The sequence below is a fragment of the Typha latifolia genome, chromosome 1 (genome assembly GCF_019914945.1).
Source record: "Typha latifolia isolate L0001 chromosome 1, TyphaL0001v2, whole genome shotgun sequence".
In the NCBI taxonomy this organism is placed as follows: Eukaryota; Viridiplantae; Streptophyta; class Magnoliopsida; order Poales; family Typhaceae; genus Typha; species Typha latifolia.
The window spans coordinates 1604657-1624210 of NC_133086.1; the positions used below are offsets into that span (position 1 = coordinate 1604657).

Here is a 19554-nt window from a genome sequence, read left to right on the forward strand (position 1 = left end):
CATTCGAGCGGATATTGGTGGCAGTGCGGCTTAGATGTGAGGCCAATCCAAGAATGATGGAAGAGATATCAACACATTGATGAGTTAATCTGGTCAAGATTTTCGTGCAATGCATCTAATTACTTTCTGGTTCAATTTATCGTGGATTAAGATGCGCTCGAATCGTCGTATCTGAATTGTATCTTTTGAGTGATCTATATTGCTTCAATTGTGTTGGAGAAAGATAAGCTGCATTAATTGTTATCGATCACTGACCTTATATACATTTCTGAACTATTGTTGTGAAGAGCAACTATAGCCACACCGTAGAAATTGTTCCTCACAAACATAGCTAAGCCAAAGTACACCTCGTTTGGATTATATTTTAACGTTATAAAAAATACTCGACATTTGCCAAGATTTATTTTCTGGGTGCGCGTTTTTCTATTTATGAAAAATATTCTTCGGTTTACTAGACAGAGCAGGAAGGTATATACGAGACAATATTACTATATGCAACAACGTATATATTTTTATCCTCATTTGATAACTTTTAATGCACTATAATGCGATCAGTCAGTGATCAATAGCAGAGACCAATGATCAGAGCACCGATGAAAGAAACACTTCACACCACCATATACTTAGTAATATATCAATCCTATGGCTGCACTCCATTGCTGCCGTTAGCCGTCTTATATTCCTGCTTCTCCTCAGCATGATCACCGTCCATGAACCTCTTCCAGAACCAGTGCTGCTTCCACACCCTCTCCGTCATCTCCTCGATCGGCACGTTCTTCGTCTCCGGAAGCAAGAAGAGCACGAAAAGTGACATCACGACCACCCATGAGGCGAAGAAGGCGAAGATCGCATACTTGAGATGGCACAGCATGGAGAGGAACGCCTGAGCGATGACGAAGGTGAAGAGCAAGTTGGCGCAGACGGTGACGCTCTGCCCGGCCGAGCGCGTCTCCAAGGGGAACGTCTCGCTGGGAATGAGCCATCCGAGGGGGCCCCACGACCACGCGAAGGAGGAGACGAAGGTGCAGATCATGACGACGACGAGGATGGCGTAGCCATGGCTGAGGTTGTCAGAGTGGTCGGTGACCTTGATGCCGAGCACGACGGCGATCACCACCTGTGCGAGGAACATCTGCACGCCGGCCTCCAGGAGGAGGATACGGCGTCCCAACCGGTCGACGAAGTAGATGGAGACCAGCGTGGAGAGCACGTTCACTGCCCCAGTAATCACCGCGGAGTAGAGGGACGCGTCACTCTTGAAGCCGAGCGTGTTGAAGAGCACCGGCGCGTAGAACATGATCGCGTTGATCCCAGTGAACTGCTGGAAGATCTGCATCAAGAAAGCAAGCAAAACACGTACGGTTGTTATTTCACGAATTAACCTGCTGGCTTCGCTGATTGTTTATCAACGTAATAGTCAAACAATCAAACACACACCTGGAGGAGGATCGCGATGACGAGCTGGGGTCGGTTGCGGCGGAGGAGCAGGTTGCGGAAAGGGTGCTTGACCTGCTGGGCGGCGTGGCTGGCCTCGAGGATCTCATTGAACTCGGGCTCGATGTTGTCGATGCCACGGATCTTCCGGAGCACAGCTTTCCCTTCCTCAAGGCGGCCCCGCTCGATGAGGCTGTTCGGGGTATCCACGACGATTAACGCTCCGACGGTGAGGAGAACCGCCGGAATCATGGCGAGGGACAGCGATAGCCGCCAACCCCATGGGTGGATCCTGTTTTAAATAATATGTATCAATTAATTACGTAACATAAACGATTAAAAAAAAATGTTCGTGATCAGATGTGTACTTGGAAGTTCCATAATTGACGAGGTTAGCGAAGAGGATGCCAATGGTGACATTGAGCTGAAACAAAATGTTAAGACCTCCACGGATTCTGGTCGGTGCTATCTCCGAGAGGAACAGAGGAACAGCCTGCAATACGTATAGTTGCCAGCAATTGCTTTAGGTGTATTCTATTTTTCCAAATTTTACATAGGTAATTAGACATTATGATAACACTTTAGTTCACTATTAAGTCTCTCTTTATCCGGAAGCTTTTAAACTGGGTCTTAACTCAGTTACTCTACCTAAACCAAACTATATATAATGGCATCTGTTTTGGAGACGTTACAAAGAATAAAAGTTCTTTGAATGGACAAGCCGAATGAATGAAGCCAAAGCATTCAAGCAGGGTATATGGACAAAATCATTTGAAAAATAGAAACACTTGAAATAAAAGCTAGCTACACCTGCCACATGGTATGTAGCTCCTATTGCAGACAAATAAGCCGACACGAAAACTTATTATAGTTAGTATTTTCCAATATTTCCTTCTGGAGATTCCTTCCGGAAATTAAATTTGGTCGTTTCTGACTAAGGTAAAGTCCCATCCAAATCCATCAAGGTGCACAAGTCTCATACGGGTCTTTGTTCTATAGTCTCCACTCCTTTTACTTAATTCAATTAATTGAAAAATGCCAGTCATGGCCACATTGGTCTTACCTGGTTAGCAAAACCAACACCACAACCGAGAAGAATCCTGCCCACAATTAGCATTGCAAGATTCTGTGCAGCCCCATTGAAGATGACGCCGACGATGAAAAATATGCCGGCGATGAGCATCGTGAGCCTGCGGCCGAGGTTGCGTGTGGTGTAGGATGCGAAGAAGGTCGCCGTGAGGCCAGCGAGGTACAGGGAGGAGGTGAACAATTGTAGCCCCTGGTTGTCATACTTGCAGTAGTTGCTATCTATTTCCTCGTGCTTCCGGCGATACACCTCGGGGAAGAACTTCTTGAGGAAATCGTCCATTGATGTCACACCACCTTTCACATATTAATTGCTCATCATTAGACTAAAGAGTATCTCATCTTACATGGATAAAAGATTCTTGTATAGTAAATAATGCTATACTATTTGCCAATTCCACTTTAATTATTTTGAACGCTACAAGCAAACATGTTCAGCTCTTTTGCTTGTCAAAGAAGATGGCTAATGAGAAAGTACTTTTGCGAAAATGACGAAACGACTAATACGCTAACGTCAACAAAATCAGGAAAATGACACATTGATTAATTATTTACTAACTTAAAATCTTGTAGACCTAATGCTCAAATAGTGCTCACTGCCATGTGAAGTCATGGAAAAAAAATCCATACGGAAGATGCCAATGATTCAACTACTCATAATGATTATTCTTCATGATAACAATCTAATATCTTCGACATAATTGACAAGAATATATACTGTTATACCACCATTTTCCATAAAGAAAGAAGAATAAGTCACACAAAGATTAGGATCGAGGAGATTGCAGTCTCGAAATTACCTGAGATGCCAACGTCATATCCAAACATCAACCCTCCGGTGGCTGCCAAGATGCACGAAATAATCACTATCGGCGTGATCTTCGCCTCGAACTGGGTGCCCGCCGGAGCCGCCACCGAGAACCCTCCGGCCGGCATCTCGACAGATCTAAGATGAAGGCCTAACGCAACGAGGATTATCCGCTAGCGCGATCTTGAAACAAGAGCTATAGAGGCAGGAGAAGAGAGTGGTACGTACTCCAATATTTATAAACGACGGGCTGGAGATGGAGAAATTTCAAACCATTGAGATCACCGTGGCCAGTCAAACAACGGCTCTAATTAAACGATCATTTTGGGAGAGCTACAGAAGTAGTCATTGTATTGTTGTCCTTCCTTCTTTTTTCCCACTCATCTTTTTTCCTTTTTGTCTTTATGTCATTGATTAGCGCGACGTCGACGTACACTTCTTCTCATTTGTTATCCTTCTTGTGAGTGAGGTGCCCATTGACTATAAACATAAACTAAGGCGTCAGCAGCACGTGGTGTAGAATTGCACCAGTTTCAAGATTCTGAGCGTATCGTTAGGCCAGGTGTACATATAGTTGACTCATTGTTTGCTGAACAGTAGGAGGACGGGAGAGACCACGTTTATCAATTGGATTGGTGCAAATTAGTCCTTTTTCACATTGTTCGTCGGAGGCCATGGATTTTATAAGAACAGAATGTAGAAGTTTCCTTCGACTTAGACGTGGCTTGAATTACTCTATCAAATTCTTAGAGATTCACACAGTCTATGTTATAGTGGATCTGCTGTCCAAGTGTGAACATATAAACTTTATGCGACCTGGGTTATACGATACGAAACAAAACTGGTAACTTTATTGACGTAGTGTTTTCCGGTTCACTTAGGATGAGCTTCAAGAGTCAAAGAGTAAGTAGAGTAAAATTTTCCTGCAACCTCGTGTGTATAAAGGATCAAGTGCCGTGTGGTTATCAAACTGATAGGGAGTGAGACTTTAGGGGGCTGGGGGGAGGAAAGATAATAAATTCGTTCTCTTAACTCCAAATATCTTCTGGTACTTGTAACCTTTAGTACAGGTGGAATTAATATATAGTAGATGAATACTTCCCTATGATTTTTTTTATTTTTTTATTTTTTTTGGTGATGTGCAAGATTAGAAATCAGGACATGAGCATGATCTGATTATCTAAAGCTAACAACTACTATACCTTCTCAAAGTCGGAGATTTTATCCCTCATTTTCTAGACCATAAATAGGTATATGTATTTTAGGTATATGTAAACCTTTGATCAATGGAATATCATTTAATCACTAAAAATGGTCAAATTTAGTCTCAAATCAGAATTATGCTTAGTCACTATTAACCAACTAAATCTACCTCTCATTTTTCAAGTCATGCTTAAGTCAAACCATAATCTACTAATCATTTTCTTCCTTATCTAAATCAAAATCTCTATCAAGTTGCAGAATTTTAGCAAGAAATTTTCACCTAATACAACAGATTTTCATCTCCAATTCTGGCAAAATTTCAGCCAGCAGTAAACAAATTTTAAATTCCAATTTGAGCAACAATTCTAGCCAAGCAAATTACCTACATAATGCAGCAGATTTCTAACATTTTTTTATGCAGATTTTTACCAAATTTTATGCACATATTTAGCAAATTTCAAACACAATCACAGCAGATTTTCAACCGATTTGGAGCAGATTTTCATGCTCTAAGAAGTCTATAAATAGAAGGGTTGAGAACTAAAGAAAAAAATATTTTCTTGTGTATTTTCTGTTAAGTTTTTCTTTTGAGGAGTTGTAGTTTAAAATTCAGCATTCAAACTTGCAATTGTTTCAATTCAATTAGCAACAATATAGCACATTCGAAGAAGTTTCAATCTTTGTAAGTCAGCAAAATTCATATTTTGATCTTCTTTTAGCGTAATCTCTTATTTTTGGATTTGGATTTTACTTTTTAAAGAAGTATTCTGCAACCCTCTAGTGCTAAATCTCATATTTATTTTTATTCAAGTTGTGTTATTAACTACTAAAATGAATTTCTAATTTTCTTAAGGTTGAGGATGAAGTTTGTTGAGAACATATTTCTTTTATTCTAAATCTCTTATGTGTTTTTAATTGCTAAATATGTTATTCTTTCTTCTACTTTAAATTTGTCATTTGTCTTAAAAATGATACATCTAATGATTTAAAATTCTTACTCCATATTTTCTAAAAATAAAGGAAGAACGTAATTTTTATGAAAATTGAATTGTTTATTCAAAGATAATCTTCTGATCCATTAGTGATTGATTTCTTGGTGAATCGTAGAAAAAGAAGATATTTATATTATCTAATAGAAATGTGTTATCTACAAGTAGATTCCAAGACCTTATTTTTCACACTTAATTAAAAATAATTTGCAAGAAGGTTTTCTTTCTCCATAAATCTCCTAAACCCATTTTCCAACTAGGTTAAAATTATTTTTAAGATTTTTAAATACTTCAAGTTTTCAAACAAGTCCCCGTGAGATCGATAACTTGCTTGCCGATCTACTCTATAGATTCGTGCACTTGCGAGTGTTACTTAATTTATCACAACATGGAGTACCATAGGAGATTTACTTGTGATAATTAAATTGGCTCGTAAACCCAATAATTCTATATACGGTCAAAAGTGAGAATTAATATTCTAAATACCTGTATTTATTATAAGATTGGTGGGAGCTAATTATTTTCTTGATACGATATGTGGACGATATTTTGTTTGCTATTAATGGTTAAGTAATATTACATTTGACTGGACAGTTTCTAAAAAATACCTAGACACAAGTATGTATCTAAATACTAGGCAATGATATCACTCGTTCGCTTAAGTAAAAGTCCGTAGAAATATTAGGAACGAAAGCAAAGATGAACACCAAGATTTTAACATGGAAAAACCCAAACGGAAAAAAAACCACGGATCCAAACACGGATCAAACCAATCACTAGAATAGTAGCAGTTACAAGACTGACTCACAAAACAACCCGTCGATCCAAATAACTTTGTTCTTCTCAGTCTTGCTCGCTAGAACCCACGATTCACTGCTTCTCGTGATTGAAGTCCAACCTCAGTAATCCTCGAAATTGATCTTTCGTCTAGATAACCTTTAAGACGAAAGATTAATTTTTTAATGATGAGTGGAACCTTGTTAGTTGAAGAACCGATGTAGCCTCAAGAAGTATCCTTCAATAATGCTTCTTCAACCACCCTTGAGATAGGGCATCACAATTCTTATATATGATCTCCAAGATAGAGTCAAATTCAAGTCTTATCCGTACTCACGAAAGTCCAATTTTATCAAACTTCATTGGTACGTTCGAACGCGGCCCGGGTGCGTTCGAATGGCATGACTTGATCTCAGGTGCGTTCGAACGGGCCCGAGTGCGTTCGAACGCGACAACTTGAATTCTTCAGGTTGCGTTCGAACGCGTTTGTGAACGCAACTCTCGGTCTGTGTGAACGCAATACCCGCGTTCGAACGCATTTGTGAACGCAGCTCTCTGTCCGTGTGAACGCAGATTTCGCGTTCGAACACGTTTGTGAACGCAGCTCTCTATCTGTGTGAACGCAGATTCCGCGTTTGAACGCGTTTGTGAACGCGGTATGAACTCAACGACTTTTCTCCAATAATCTTGCAATTCTTCAAACCGGAGATATTCTAGACTTGTGTAAAGCTCATATACATGAAAAAAATATAATTAGAATATTTTGTACACAATTGCCAACAAATAAAAACCTAACAGTTTCTATCTAAAAACTTTTAAATAAAATATGTGTGTATGTGTGAATTTCTTTTAGAATTGTAGTGATTTATATAAGTATTAATTACATATTGTAGTGACTGGAGAGTTTCTCTCTTAAGAACTTTATGCAGATTTGAACATCGAATTCATCTGAAAAAACCCCTAGACACACACGTATGTATCTAAACACTAGGCAATGATATTTTTCGTTTGCTTAAGTAAACATTGGAAGAAATATTAAAAACGAAAGCAGAGATGAAGGTCAAGATTTTAACGTGGAAAACCCAAACGGGAAAAAACCACGAATCCAAACTCGGATCAAAACCAATCACTAAAATATTAGCAGTTACAAGACTGACTCACAAAATAACCCGTCGATCCACACGACTTTGTTCCTCTCAGTCTTGATCGCTAGAACCCACGATTCACTACTTCTCGTGATTGAAGTCCAATCTCAGTAGCCCTCGAGATTGATCTTTCGTCTAGATAACCCTTAAGACGAAAAATTAAGATTTGTAGATGCGAAGGACCTTGTTTGTTGAAGAACCCGATGGACCCAGGTTGCGTTCGAACGCGTTTATGAACGCTGCTCTCGGTCTGTGTGAACGCAGTACCCGCGTTCGAACGCGTTTGTGAACGCTGCTCTCGGTCTGTGTGAACGCAGTGCCCGCGTTCGAACGCGTTTGTGAACGCTGCTCTCGGTCTGTGTGAACGCAGTGCCCGCGTTCGAACGCGTTTGTGAACGCTGCTCTCGGTCTGTGTGAACGCAATGCCCGCGTTCGAACGCGTTTGTGAAAGCTGCTCTCTGTCTGTGTGAACGCAGATTTCGCGTTCGAACGCGTTTGTGAACGCGACGGCTTTTCTCCAATGATCTTGCAATTCTTCACACCAGAGATATTCTAGACTTGAGTAAAGCTCATATACATGTAAAAATACACTTAGAATATTTTATACACAATTGCCAACAATTAAAAACCTAACATCATCAATCCTTGAGAAGGAGGAAAAAAAAAAGAAAGAAAAAGAATTTATCGATCATCTTGGCCGCATGTACAATTCTAATATTGAGGAGGAAAAAAAGAAAGAAAGAAAAAGAATTTATCAATCATCTTGGCCACATGTACAATCCTAATATCAGTTCCGATATGTTGTGGTTTTGGATTCAACATAGTTACCAATCGTATGGTTGCTGCATTCCAAGTTAAGTTTTACGCAACGGTTTGTCGTACATCATCCTCGAAGGTGGTCTCATCACCATCCATGAACCTCTTCCAGTACCAATGCTTCTTCCACACCCTCTCCGTCATCTCTACGATCGGCACGTTCTTCGTCTCCGGGAGAAAGAAGAGCACGAAGAGCGACATCACGATCACACACCCGGCGAAGAAGGCGAAGACCCCATACTTGAGGTGGCACAACGTAGAGAGGAACGCCTGGGAGACGACGAAGGTGCAGAGCAAGTTGACGCAGACGGCCGCGCTCTGCCCGGCGGACCGCGTCTCCAACGGGAAAATCTCGCTAGGGATGAGCCATCCGAGCGGACCCCACGACCACGCGAATGCGGAGACGAAGATGCACGCCATGACCAGGACGAGGACGGCGTATCCTTGGCTGATTTTGTCGGAGTTGTCGATGATATTGACGCCGAACACGACGGTGATCACCACCAGGGAGAGGAACATCTGCACCCCGGCCTCCAGGAGGAGGAGCCGGCGGCCCATCCAGTCGACGAAGTAGGTCGAGACCAGCGTCGAGAGCACGTTCACCATCCCGGTGATCAGCGCGGAGTAGAGGGCGGCGTCGCTCTTGAAGCCGACCAACCTGAAGAGCACCGGCGTGTAGAACATGATCATGTTTATGCCAGTGCACTGCTGGAAGATCTGCATCCAAATTGCGAAGCATAATGTACAATCCCGTTGCACAATTCCAATGCACAATTCCATCTCATAATGTACCTGGAGAAGGATGGCAATGATGAGCGGGGGGCGATTGTGACGGAGGAGGAGGTTGCAGAAAGGGTGCTTGACCCGATGAGAGACGCGGCTGGCCTCGAGGAGTTGGTTGAGCTCGAACTCGATGTCGTCGGTGCCGCGCATCTTCTTGAGCACGGCCTTGCCTTCGTTGAGGTGGCCGCGTTCGATGAGGCTGTTGGGGGTGTCGACGACGAATAACGCCCCGAGAGTGACGAGGACTGCCGGTATGCCGGCGAGAGAGAGTGACAACCGCCAACCCCATGGGTGAAGCCTGTTTTGTATACAGTTGTCATGTAATAGACGTAGTGGAATTAATCTTCGGGCTGTACTCTGTGTTGCAATCAATTAATTGTCTACGTACGGACTGCATTGAAATAAATCAAAAAGAGTTGTGCGAAGTGTGCCTGGAGGTGCCATAAGTGGCGAGGTTGGCAAAGAGGATACCAACGGTGATATTAAGCTGAAACAGTATGTTGAGACCTCCACGGATTCTGGTCGGTGCTATCTCCGAGAGGAACACAGGAACAGCCTGCAATATGCACACAGTTGCCAACAACTTCAACTACTTAGATTTATTTCTTTGCTTTTTTTTAATACATAAAAGATTCAATTCGATTATTTTGATTTTACAAAGTAGAAATTACCGAAGACTTAATTCAAACTTGATTCGAGCTTTATTCAGTGGCTCAAAATAGATTCGAATTGAATCTATTCAATTCAAACTTGACAATTAAACTAATATCAAACCAAGCTTTATCAAGACTATATTACACCCCTAATTAAACTAATGTAGTTGTTGTTTCAACACTCATTTATGTTATTCTCATTTCAAGAAAAATGTAGGCAAGAAATGAGAGAATTTAGCTAGCAGTCATTTATTAACCAATCAAACTTTGCATCAATCATGGCAAGATTAGTACTCTTACCTGATTAGAAAAACCAACACCACAGCCGAGAAGAATTCTGCCCACAATTAGCATTGCAAGATTCTGTGCAGCCCCATTGAAGATGACCCCGAGGATGAAGAATATGCTGGCGATGATCATTGTCGCCCTCCTGCCGAGTTTGCGTGTGGTGTAGGATGCGAAGAAGGTCGCCGTGAGGCCGGCGAGGAACAGGGAAGAGGTGAACAATTGTAAACCTTGGTTTTCATATTTGCAGTAGTTGTCAACTTTCTCCTGCTTCCGGCGGTACACCTTAGGGAAGAACTTGATAAGGAAATCGTCCATTGATGTCACACCACCTTTCACAATTTTATTGATCATCATTAGACTAAAAAGTATCTTTCGCATGGATATAAAGTGTTCTTGTATAGTACTAATGCTATTTAATTTCCTCCAGTGGCCTTAACCACGTCTGTTGGCAATCTTTTTTTCTTTTGGTATACATTTGTGACTTTAATGCTACAAGCGATATTCATTATGTGAAGTCTAACACCGATCCAGTCGAAAGAATTCTCACATTTTATGTGAGATCTATTCTCACAATTAAATAACAATATAGAACGCGTACATAAGATACTAATATCCATATAGAAAACCATCCAACTATAAGAAATAATAAATAAATCTACTGAAGTACAGTGACCCTAAATTATCCCAAATTGATTAATTCTAATTCAAGGCTAATATCCATTTATACAAAGTAACACAAAAACTACATACACGTACAACAAATTATGAGACACTCTCTCTTATTGTCTTTTGTTGTTGTAATGTATTAGCTCCTTATGAATATTTCATAGAGCAGCCTGTTAGTGTTTCATACTCATCTTGCACAATATGTGTATCTCATGCACTCTTTGTATCTTTTGAGCGTTCACTATATAACTCTTTGTACACTATCATATTTTTTTATGAAACTTTGATACCTTTACAATGAACTCTCCTTACGTCCATAGATTTCTATTTGCCAAGATCTAGAACTAACATTTTCAATCAAACTATAACTCTTTGTAAGAAGATCTAATACAACATCAATGTTAATTAATCGTCACTCCCAGTGGGGATGTCAAACCAGATTGTCTTGGCTCAAGCTCGGCTCAAATAAGCTCTTGTTATATGAATATATTACATATAATAGTTTCACATCTGATTCTTTCCAACGGTGAGGTGCTTTGGATCAATTGGTCATGGGGATCGAATTGAGCTCGAGAGTGAGCCAAGCTGAGCTGAAGGCACAGTTTACCCAGAAAGAACAATACTGATTGAATACCTCCTAGTTTTACCGACAGCTATTAGAACTTTGTTTTGGCAGAGACACAAATATTATAGCAAATAAACTTGCAGTTATGTGCTTGGACTACACTTTTATCGAGACAGTACGTGATCAACTTAATTTTAATGATAACGAGAAGAATTGACCAAAATATATACTCTCTTATACTACTTTCTCCGCAAAGAAAGAAGAATAAGTGACACAATTTGATACCATGTTTCCTCTCTCTATATATACAATAAAAAAATGTTTCTCAGATCGATATATAGTAATTCTATTAGAAGAAGAAAAGCTTCTCTTTTATGTACCTGAGATTCCAATATCATATCCAAACATCAAACCCCCGCTGGCAGCCATGATGCACGAAGTTATCACTGTTGGCGTGAGCTCCGCCTCGAATTGGGTGTCAGCCGGCCGAGCCGCCGTCGAGAACTCTCCGATCTGCATCTCGACGGATCGAAGGAATGGATAGTTGAAGGACTTAATATTAATTGCGGCCAAATTATATATCCCGTCGATCTTAGAACACGAGAAGGAGTGACTAACTAAGAGCTAGAGGAACCAAAGAGAAAAGAGTAATGGCGTGTTCCAGTATTTTGAAAGCATGGAGTACGAGAAAAGTTCAAACCGTGGAAGGATATGCTGAAATCACCTTGGTGGTCTCCGTTGATTTTTTTTCAAAGCTACCATTTTAATTAATTAAATTTAATCTAGTCATGAATAGACTAGATCGTGATGTGTCATAGATTTTATATATTTTTCTAAATTATTTTTGCCGTCGTGTCTGTGTGTGGACATTAATATCAACGTCATCTAGAGTCTAAACTAAATGGTTGTGTGGATTAATTAATACTTTTAAGATTCTGTGAATGTTATTAGGCCAGGTTTTGGCTCGCTATTTGTTGAGGGAGACTGGTAAGAGCTCACAAATATCAATTTGGAACTACACAAGATGCTCCCTGTGTTATTCTTAGTATTATTATTATTAGTATTAGTATTATTTATTTATTTATTTATTATTATTATTATTATTATTATTATTTTCACATTGTGAGTGAAAGGATGAGGATTCTATAAGAGCTAGCTAACTCTTGCAGTAAATATTATTTTAATTTTTTTTATAAATTACACTCTTATTTTATTTATTTTGTGATTTACACTCCGTCTTCTAAAATTTTATAATTCGACTTTTTATTTTTTTCTATAATTTTTATTTGACACTGATGTTATTTTGACTAACTAATATATACTAAATTACTAAAATACCCCCTTAATTTTTTCTTATTTTTTATATCCCTTCATTATCTTTTCCATATACTTTTTCCACGGTCGCTCCATCACCAACACATTTTCTTATCTTACTCCCTCCTCCCCTCCTTCTCATCCTTTTCTTCTTCTTTTTTTTTTTTGGGAAGAGAAAAATAAGATGAAAAAGACATAAGCAATTTAAGTGTTTATAAATTATTTTATATATTATAATAAAATATATCTTTTTAGTACCATCTAAGTTAACTCAAGGTGTTAAATAAAAATTATAAGAAAAAAGGAGCCAGATTAAAAAATCCTCAAAGACAAGTATAAATCACAAAATAGATAAAATATTGGGTGTGGTTTATAATATCCCTATTATTTTTCATTGACATAAATAAAAAAGGCAGAAAAGTTTAGCAAAATTTAGATTAATCTAATAATTTAAACGAGTGATAATTTTTATATGTTCAAATCCAATAGATACAACCTATGATATAGTGAATCCGTCGTCCAAGTGAACTAATCTTTTGGGTGCAAAATATTTTGCAACTTTGCTTGATAGTTCAAAACTAATCAGTATTATTGTAACGTTATTCGCGTGGGATAACCTTCAAGGCTATGTAGGGTCAGAACTTTACGTACAAGGGTATTTGGTTAGTTGAGATAAAAGGCTAGAATATGTTTATAGTGACAATGTATTCATATATGGAATGTTCATTTGTTATGTTATTTATAATTATATTTATATTATGTAAATTACGTTGGATTACATTAAATTATTGTTTGGCCTAGAAATTATAAAAATTATCATAATAGAAAGTCAAATTACAATTTATATTAGGTTTTAACCTTATTTCCTATCTTTCTCCAAAAGAGAAAAAATAACATCATTTTGATTATTTTTATCTCCCTATCAGGACGATCAAATTTATTATAACCTTTATTTTTATCTTTAACACTTCTTCTTCTTTATCCATTCAAACACTTAATAAAAAATTTTAAAAAAAAATTCTTTATCTTCTTATTTTATCTCAATTTTTATTTTTCCTAATTCCGCAGTCAAATATGATGAGCTTATCAATTTGATAGGAAAAAGTGGGACCAAAGAGAAAGAAACCAGACAAGTCTTTGTTCCCTCTCGAAATATTTATCATTACTAATAAACTTGAGATAGATGGAATCGGAGATAAATATTTTCCAAATATCTTGCAAATAGATCTTAAGCGATACTCAAGGATAGAAGTCAGGATGAGAACGATTTAAAACTTGAGAACTACCTTCTTAGTAAGGAATGATCATTAAACTGGGAGCAGTTATTCCTCGTTTTCTATTGGATTTTAGTGAGAAAGATATAAATGAAGGAGACAAAATTTCTTGGCTCGTGATTTTTCTTTGATCAGGTCGAGCTTTCCGGTAACTGTGTATGGACGGAGATCGATTTCCAACGGAAAAGTTCCAGCACTAAGACTGACTGGAAAAGTCTCTGCAAGATTGATTCAAAAATGGTAGTGGAAAAGAGACATATTCTTGTACTTGTTGGCAAATATGGTTGCTTGTTTGAACGGCTAAACAAATTAATTGACTTGATTTCCACTTGTGATAGAAAGTGATGCATGCCATTGGCAACTGGGGAAACATGCATGAATTAACCACTAACTAGCCATTGCCAAAGAGATCGAACTGAAATATTAGTCCAGAGATGTGGCTTCCTATTGGTGTCATCGATCTCTAGGTGCAAACTGACTGCATCAGTGTAAATGAAATGGTTAAAGAAAGAACAAGCAAAATTTGCAAGGGTACAAAAGGTGAGGCACTGATGGAATAATTAGTTTAATATTAGATTCATTTTAAAGTCTATAATTGTATTTTTGTTAAAAATCTATTGATGAAACTAATTGTACACTAAATTAAATAATTAATATATACAAACGAATTTTTTTAAAAAATGTCTATATTAGGACAAGTTTGGAATTTTAAAAAAAAATTAGAATAGTCTCTAAATATCTAAATGGGACTTCTAAATTTAGAGCTGACAATCCAATATAGAGCCCCAACGGAGCAAACGGGGCTCCAAAGTTAGACATTTGGAGCTGAGATGAATGGAGAATTTTCACGCCATTCTGAAGTCATAAATACGTCACCTAGGGCAATAAATGTTAGTTTGGAAAATCTAAGTTAATTTTGAAGAAGGTGATTGGTATTCTAATATTAGTTCCGGGTTAATTGTGGTTTTGGATTCAGCGTAGTCATCAATCGTATCGTATTTGTGCTGCAGTCCATGCATGTTAATTATCATCACTGTCCAAGAACCTCTTCCAGTACCAATGTTTCTTCCACACCCTCTCCGTCATCTCCTCGATCGGCACGTTCTTCGTCTCCGGGAGAAAGAAGAGCACGAAGAGCGACATCACGATCACACACCCGGCAAAGAAGGCGAAGACCCCATATTTGAGGTGGCACAGCGTAGGGAGGGACGCCTGGGCGACGACGAAGGTGCAGAGCAAGTTGACGCAGACGGTCACGCTCTGCCCGGCCGACCGTGTCTCCAAAGGGAACATCTCGCTGGGGACGAGCCATCCGAGCGGGCCCCATGACCACGCGAATGCGGAGACGAAGAGGCACGTCATGACCAGGACGAGGACGACGTATCCTTGACTGAGTTTGTCGGAGTGGTCGGTGATCTTGACGCCGTACACGACGGTGATCACCACCAGGGAAAGGAACATCTGCACCCCGGCCTCCAAGAGGAGGAGCCGACGGCCCACCCAGTCGACTAAGTAGGTTGAGACCAGCGTCGAGAGCACGTTCACCATCCCGGTGATCAGCGCGGAGTAGAGGGTGGCGTTGCTCTTGAAGCCGACCAACTTGAAGAGCACCAGCGTGTAGAACATGATCATGTTTATGCCAGTGCACTGCTGGAAGATCTGCATCCAAATTGCAAAACATATTTCCGGCGCCGTTAGTCTTTGTAAATATATAGTAAAAAAAAATACAAGATTCAAACAAATTCATTTTTGGCATGTCACAGATCGGATGGAAACAACTCCCGATTATAGATTTGGTTAACAAATGTAAGTATATATATTTATCGAACGGGATGAATTGCCCACTGATGTACGATTCCATCTCATAATGTACCTGGAGAAGGATGGCAATGATGAGCGGTGGGCGATTGCGACGGAGGAGGAGGTTGCAGAAAGGGTGCTTGACCCGATGAGAGACGCGGCTGGCCTCGAGGAGTTGGTTGAGCTCGAACTCGATGTCGTCGGTGCCGCGCATATTCTTGAGCACGGCCTTGCCTTCGTCGAGGTGGCCACGTTCGATGAGGCTGTTGGGGGTGTCGACGATGAGCAACGCCCCGAGGGTAAGGAGGACTGCTGGTATGCCGGCGAGGGAGAGCGACAACCGCCAGCCCCATGGGTTAAGCCTGTTATGTATATATATATATATCAATTAATTATGTAACATCAAGTATATATAACGAAATTGTTGGTGATCAGATGTGTACTTGGAAGTGCCATAATTGACGAGGTTGGCAAAGAGGATGCCAATGGTGACATTGAGCTGAAACAAGATGTTGAGACCTCCACGGATTCTGGTCGGTGCTATCTCCGAGAGGAACACAGGAACAGCCTGCAATATGTATAGTTGTCGGCAAAATTTGAGAAGAAAATTACAGGATTAAATACATTTTAACTCTATGTACTTCAGACTAAAATCAATTTAATTAGTTCTCTCCCTACAGTTTTAAGTAAGTTGTAACGGTTAGGTTTTTCAATCCAAAGTTAACTTTATTTATATATTTTCTATTTGAAAAAAAAATTATTGCAGCTTTGAACAAAAATTACTTTAACTCTATAAACTTAATTTTATTTTGTCCAATGAAGTTTCTCTCAGAATATATATATATATATATATATATATATATATATATATATATATATGTATGTATTTAATAGAAATATAATTATTTTGATCATTTTGTCCTCCTTTTAATTTGGACATGAGTTCAGGAGCTAGGGCACAATAATACAAAATAAAATTCGAAAAAGGAAAATAAGTTTAGTCCAAAATAGATTAAATTATGCAACTTGACAGGGTAATTATTACACCGTTCTATTCTATACTGCAAACCAACCACCACCGATGATAAATAAATGACAAGTTAAGGATCACATTAACGCAAAAGTAAGACTGAATGCACTTTATTCACTATTTCTTTATCTGGGAATCAAACTGGATGCTACTCTTTTGAATACTATATGCGAAAGTTTAGATTAGTTGGACGGAAAAGAAATAAGTGAAAGAGTTTATATAACATATTAAAGAGTTAGAGTATACCTGATTAGCAAAACCAACACCACAGCCAAGAAGAATTCTGCCCACAATTAGCATTGCTAGATTCTGCGCGGCCCCGTTGAAGATGACGCCGGTGATGGAAAATACGCCAGCGATGAGCATTGTCATCCTCCGGCCGAGATTGCGAGTGGTGTACGCTGCGAAGAGGGTCGCCGTGAGGCCGGCGAGGTATAGGGAAGAGGTGAACAGTTGTAACCCCTGGTTGTCATATTTGCAGTAGTTGCTATCTGCTTCCTCTTGGTTCCGGCTGTACACCTCAGGGAAGAACTTGATGAGGAAACCGTCCATTGAGGTCACACCACCTTTCACATTATTATTATTCGTCATTAGACTAAAGACTATCTTTCACATGGATATAAAGTCTAGTGTTCTCTTATAATAATAATACTATTTTTCTACTGACCGACCACTTTGGTTGGTGGTCTTTTTTTTTCTTGGATATATAAACGAATATTGTTGGGATCATTGAATTTTTAGATCTTATATTATTTGTTATATGAATCGTCCATCTAATCTCGCAATAAAACAACAACAATAAAGCAAAACCCTCAAACTAAGACATATTTATAGAGATTTAATAAATTCATCACACAAGATATAGAGTGTATAGACTTTAAATCATCCCAGATAGATTAACTATTATCTGAGTTTAATATCCATTTGTACTACATAAACTCATGTACGTACGGCAAACTGAGAGACTAGATTTCATATTTTATTTTATTATTGTCATACAATATTGGCTTCCTATAAATATTTTATGTGGCAACTTATTATTGTTGCCATGCTCTTATTGCACAATATTATATTATACATGCTTTGGATCAATTGGTTATGGGATCAAATCCCATTTTGCCAACCGAATCAAGATCGATTGAATCCCAGATCAGTTTACACAGAAAGAACAACCATACGGATTGAAGGGAAAAACGAATCCTACTTCCTAGATTTAGTTCATCGAAAGAAAAAAAAAGTCCTAATTTTACAAACAGCTATTATAATTTTTCTTTTTCGTTGGCATAAACACAAATATACCAAACAAACTTGTTGTTCTTGATACTTGGATTCTTTTAATTGATGATAACGAGCTAGTTTGTTTAAGAGAATTGGCCAAAACATATACTCTCTTATACTACTTTTTCATTAGAGAATGAGGAGTAATTAAGTAACACAAGTTGATACCATCATGCATATTCTTAATATATAGTAATACCAGCAAGAAAAGATAAAATTCTATATCTTTTACATACCTGAGATACCGACATCATATCCAAACATCATTCCTCCGATGGCGGCCATCATGGACGAAGTTATCACTATTGGTGTGAGTTCTGCCTCTAATTGAGTGTCGACCGGCCAAGCCGCCATCGAGAACCCTCCGATCTGCATCTGAACGGATCTAAGGAACGGACAGTTGAAAGACAAGTTGTATATCCCGTTGATCTTAGAACATGAGAAGTATAGTGACCACTAAGAGCTAGAGGAACCAAGGAGAAAAGAGTAATGGCTGAGTTCCAATATTTTGAAAGCCTGGGGTAAGAGAAAAGCTCAAACCATGGAAGCATATATTGAAATCACCTTGGTGGTCTCCGTTGAATTTGTTTAAGCTACCACTTTGATTAATTGACTTGACTGACTAGTGCATAATTTTAATCAGGATCAATGTGCGGTTGGGTTTTGAAGCAACTCTTTAACTTTTCTTAAGCCTTAGATAATGACAAGTCCTTAAGTTATAATATAGAATTTAGAAAACTAACAGTTAGTCTAAGAATCATATGTACTAGTCCAAAGGGTAGATATCTATACAATGGATTAGATCAAGAGTTAGGTAAACAGCAAAATATATATATATATATATATATATATATGATATCTTATGTAATTATAGTTAGAATGACAATGAAGTAGGGATTATAATTTTCGTTATCCTACTTTATATTCCCCTGTCAAGAAAATAAATGAAATTCTTCTCTTCAGTCTACTATCGATCACCTCGATCCTAGTCTCATTCTAAAGACCTCTTGATGGCCGCCCAGTCAAATGCAAATTTAACGCTCTAATTGAAATCGATGGATCCATCAAATATTCTTCCCGTCGTGTCTGTGCCCGCGAGCGTTGACATTGACCCTTATTTGATAAAAACAAGTGTCGGCATTGACTTTCAACATCAGCTCAAACTAAAGTAAGCAAGGCGGCGTGTGGAATTTTAGCAGCTCTAAGATTCCATGCAAGCCATTAGGCCAGTTGTGGGCTCGCTATTTGCTGAGGGGTGGGTAGGATGAGGAGATCGGTAAGAACTCACGACTTTGGGAGTAACTACACGAGATGCATGCCATGCAACTAACTGCTCCCTGAGTCCTTCTTGTCTTGCCCTTCCTTAATTTTCACATTGTGAGTAGAAGAAAAGTTTTCACTAAAGTGGACTTCCTTGTACACTTATTCATCAATATGATCCGTTCGTCAAATTTAACACTAAAAACAAAACTCTTTTTAATGTTAAGTTTGATGGATGAACTGGATCGGTAAATAATGTTTAAAAAGATGGCTACAAGAGCTAACTATTAAATACTATTATTCATTGACTAAAATGAGAGATTTTTTATATTTTAAAAAGACAGAAAAGTTCCAACAAGATTTAAACTCTGATATCATTTTAACT

At 38.7% G+C, this 19554-nt stretch overlaps 3 protein-coding genes across 3 annotated transcripts; all 3 read right to left on the reverse strand.

Annotated features, from left to right (window-relative positions):
- Positions 1–493: 493 nt before the first annotated feature.
- Positions 494–3615, reverse strand: LOC140801296 (sugar transport protein MST4). The gene is made up of 5 exons (XM_073156328.1): positions 3321–3615; positions 2498–2817; positions 1803–1927; positions 1438–1726; positions 494–1330 (listed from the first exon to the last, which is right to left on the reverse strand). Exons 1-5 carry the CDS (start codon positions 3454–3456, stop codon positions 641–643), a joined length of 1560 nt encoding a protein of 519 aa, XP_073012429.1. The 5' UTR covers positions 3457–3615; the 3' UTR covers positions 494–640.
- Positions 3616–8020: 4405 nt separating this feature from the next.
- LOC140801306 (sugar transport protein MST4-like) lies at positions 8021–11896 on the reverse strand. The gene is made up of 5 exons (XM_073156339.1): positions 11594–11896; positions 9995–10311; positions 9473–9597; positions 9051–9339; positions 8021–8975 (listed from the first exon to the last, which is right to left on the reverse strand). Exons 1-5 carry the CDS (start codon positions 11730–11732, stop codon positions 8304–8306), a joined length of 1542 nt encoding a protein of 513 aa, XP_073012440.1. The 5' UTR covers positions 11733–11896; the 3' UTR covers positions 8021–8303.
- Positions 11897–14779: 2883 nt separating this feature from the next.
- On the reverse strand, positions 14780–18432 carry LOC140800697 (sugar transport protein MST4-like). The gene is made up of 5 exons (XM_073155480.1): positions 18146–18432; positions 16878–17197; positions 16045–16169; positions 15675–15963; positions 14780–15460 (listed from the first exon to the last, which is right to left on the reverse strand). The coding sequence occupies exons 1-5, from the start codon at positions 18282–18284 to the stop codon at positions 14822–14824; spliced, it is 1512 nt and encodes a 503-aa protein (XP_073011581.1). The 5' UTR covers positions 18285–18432; the 3' UTR covers positions 14780–14821.
- Between the last annotated feature and the right edge of the window lie 1122 nt (positions 18433–19554).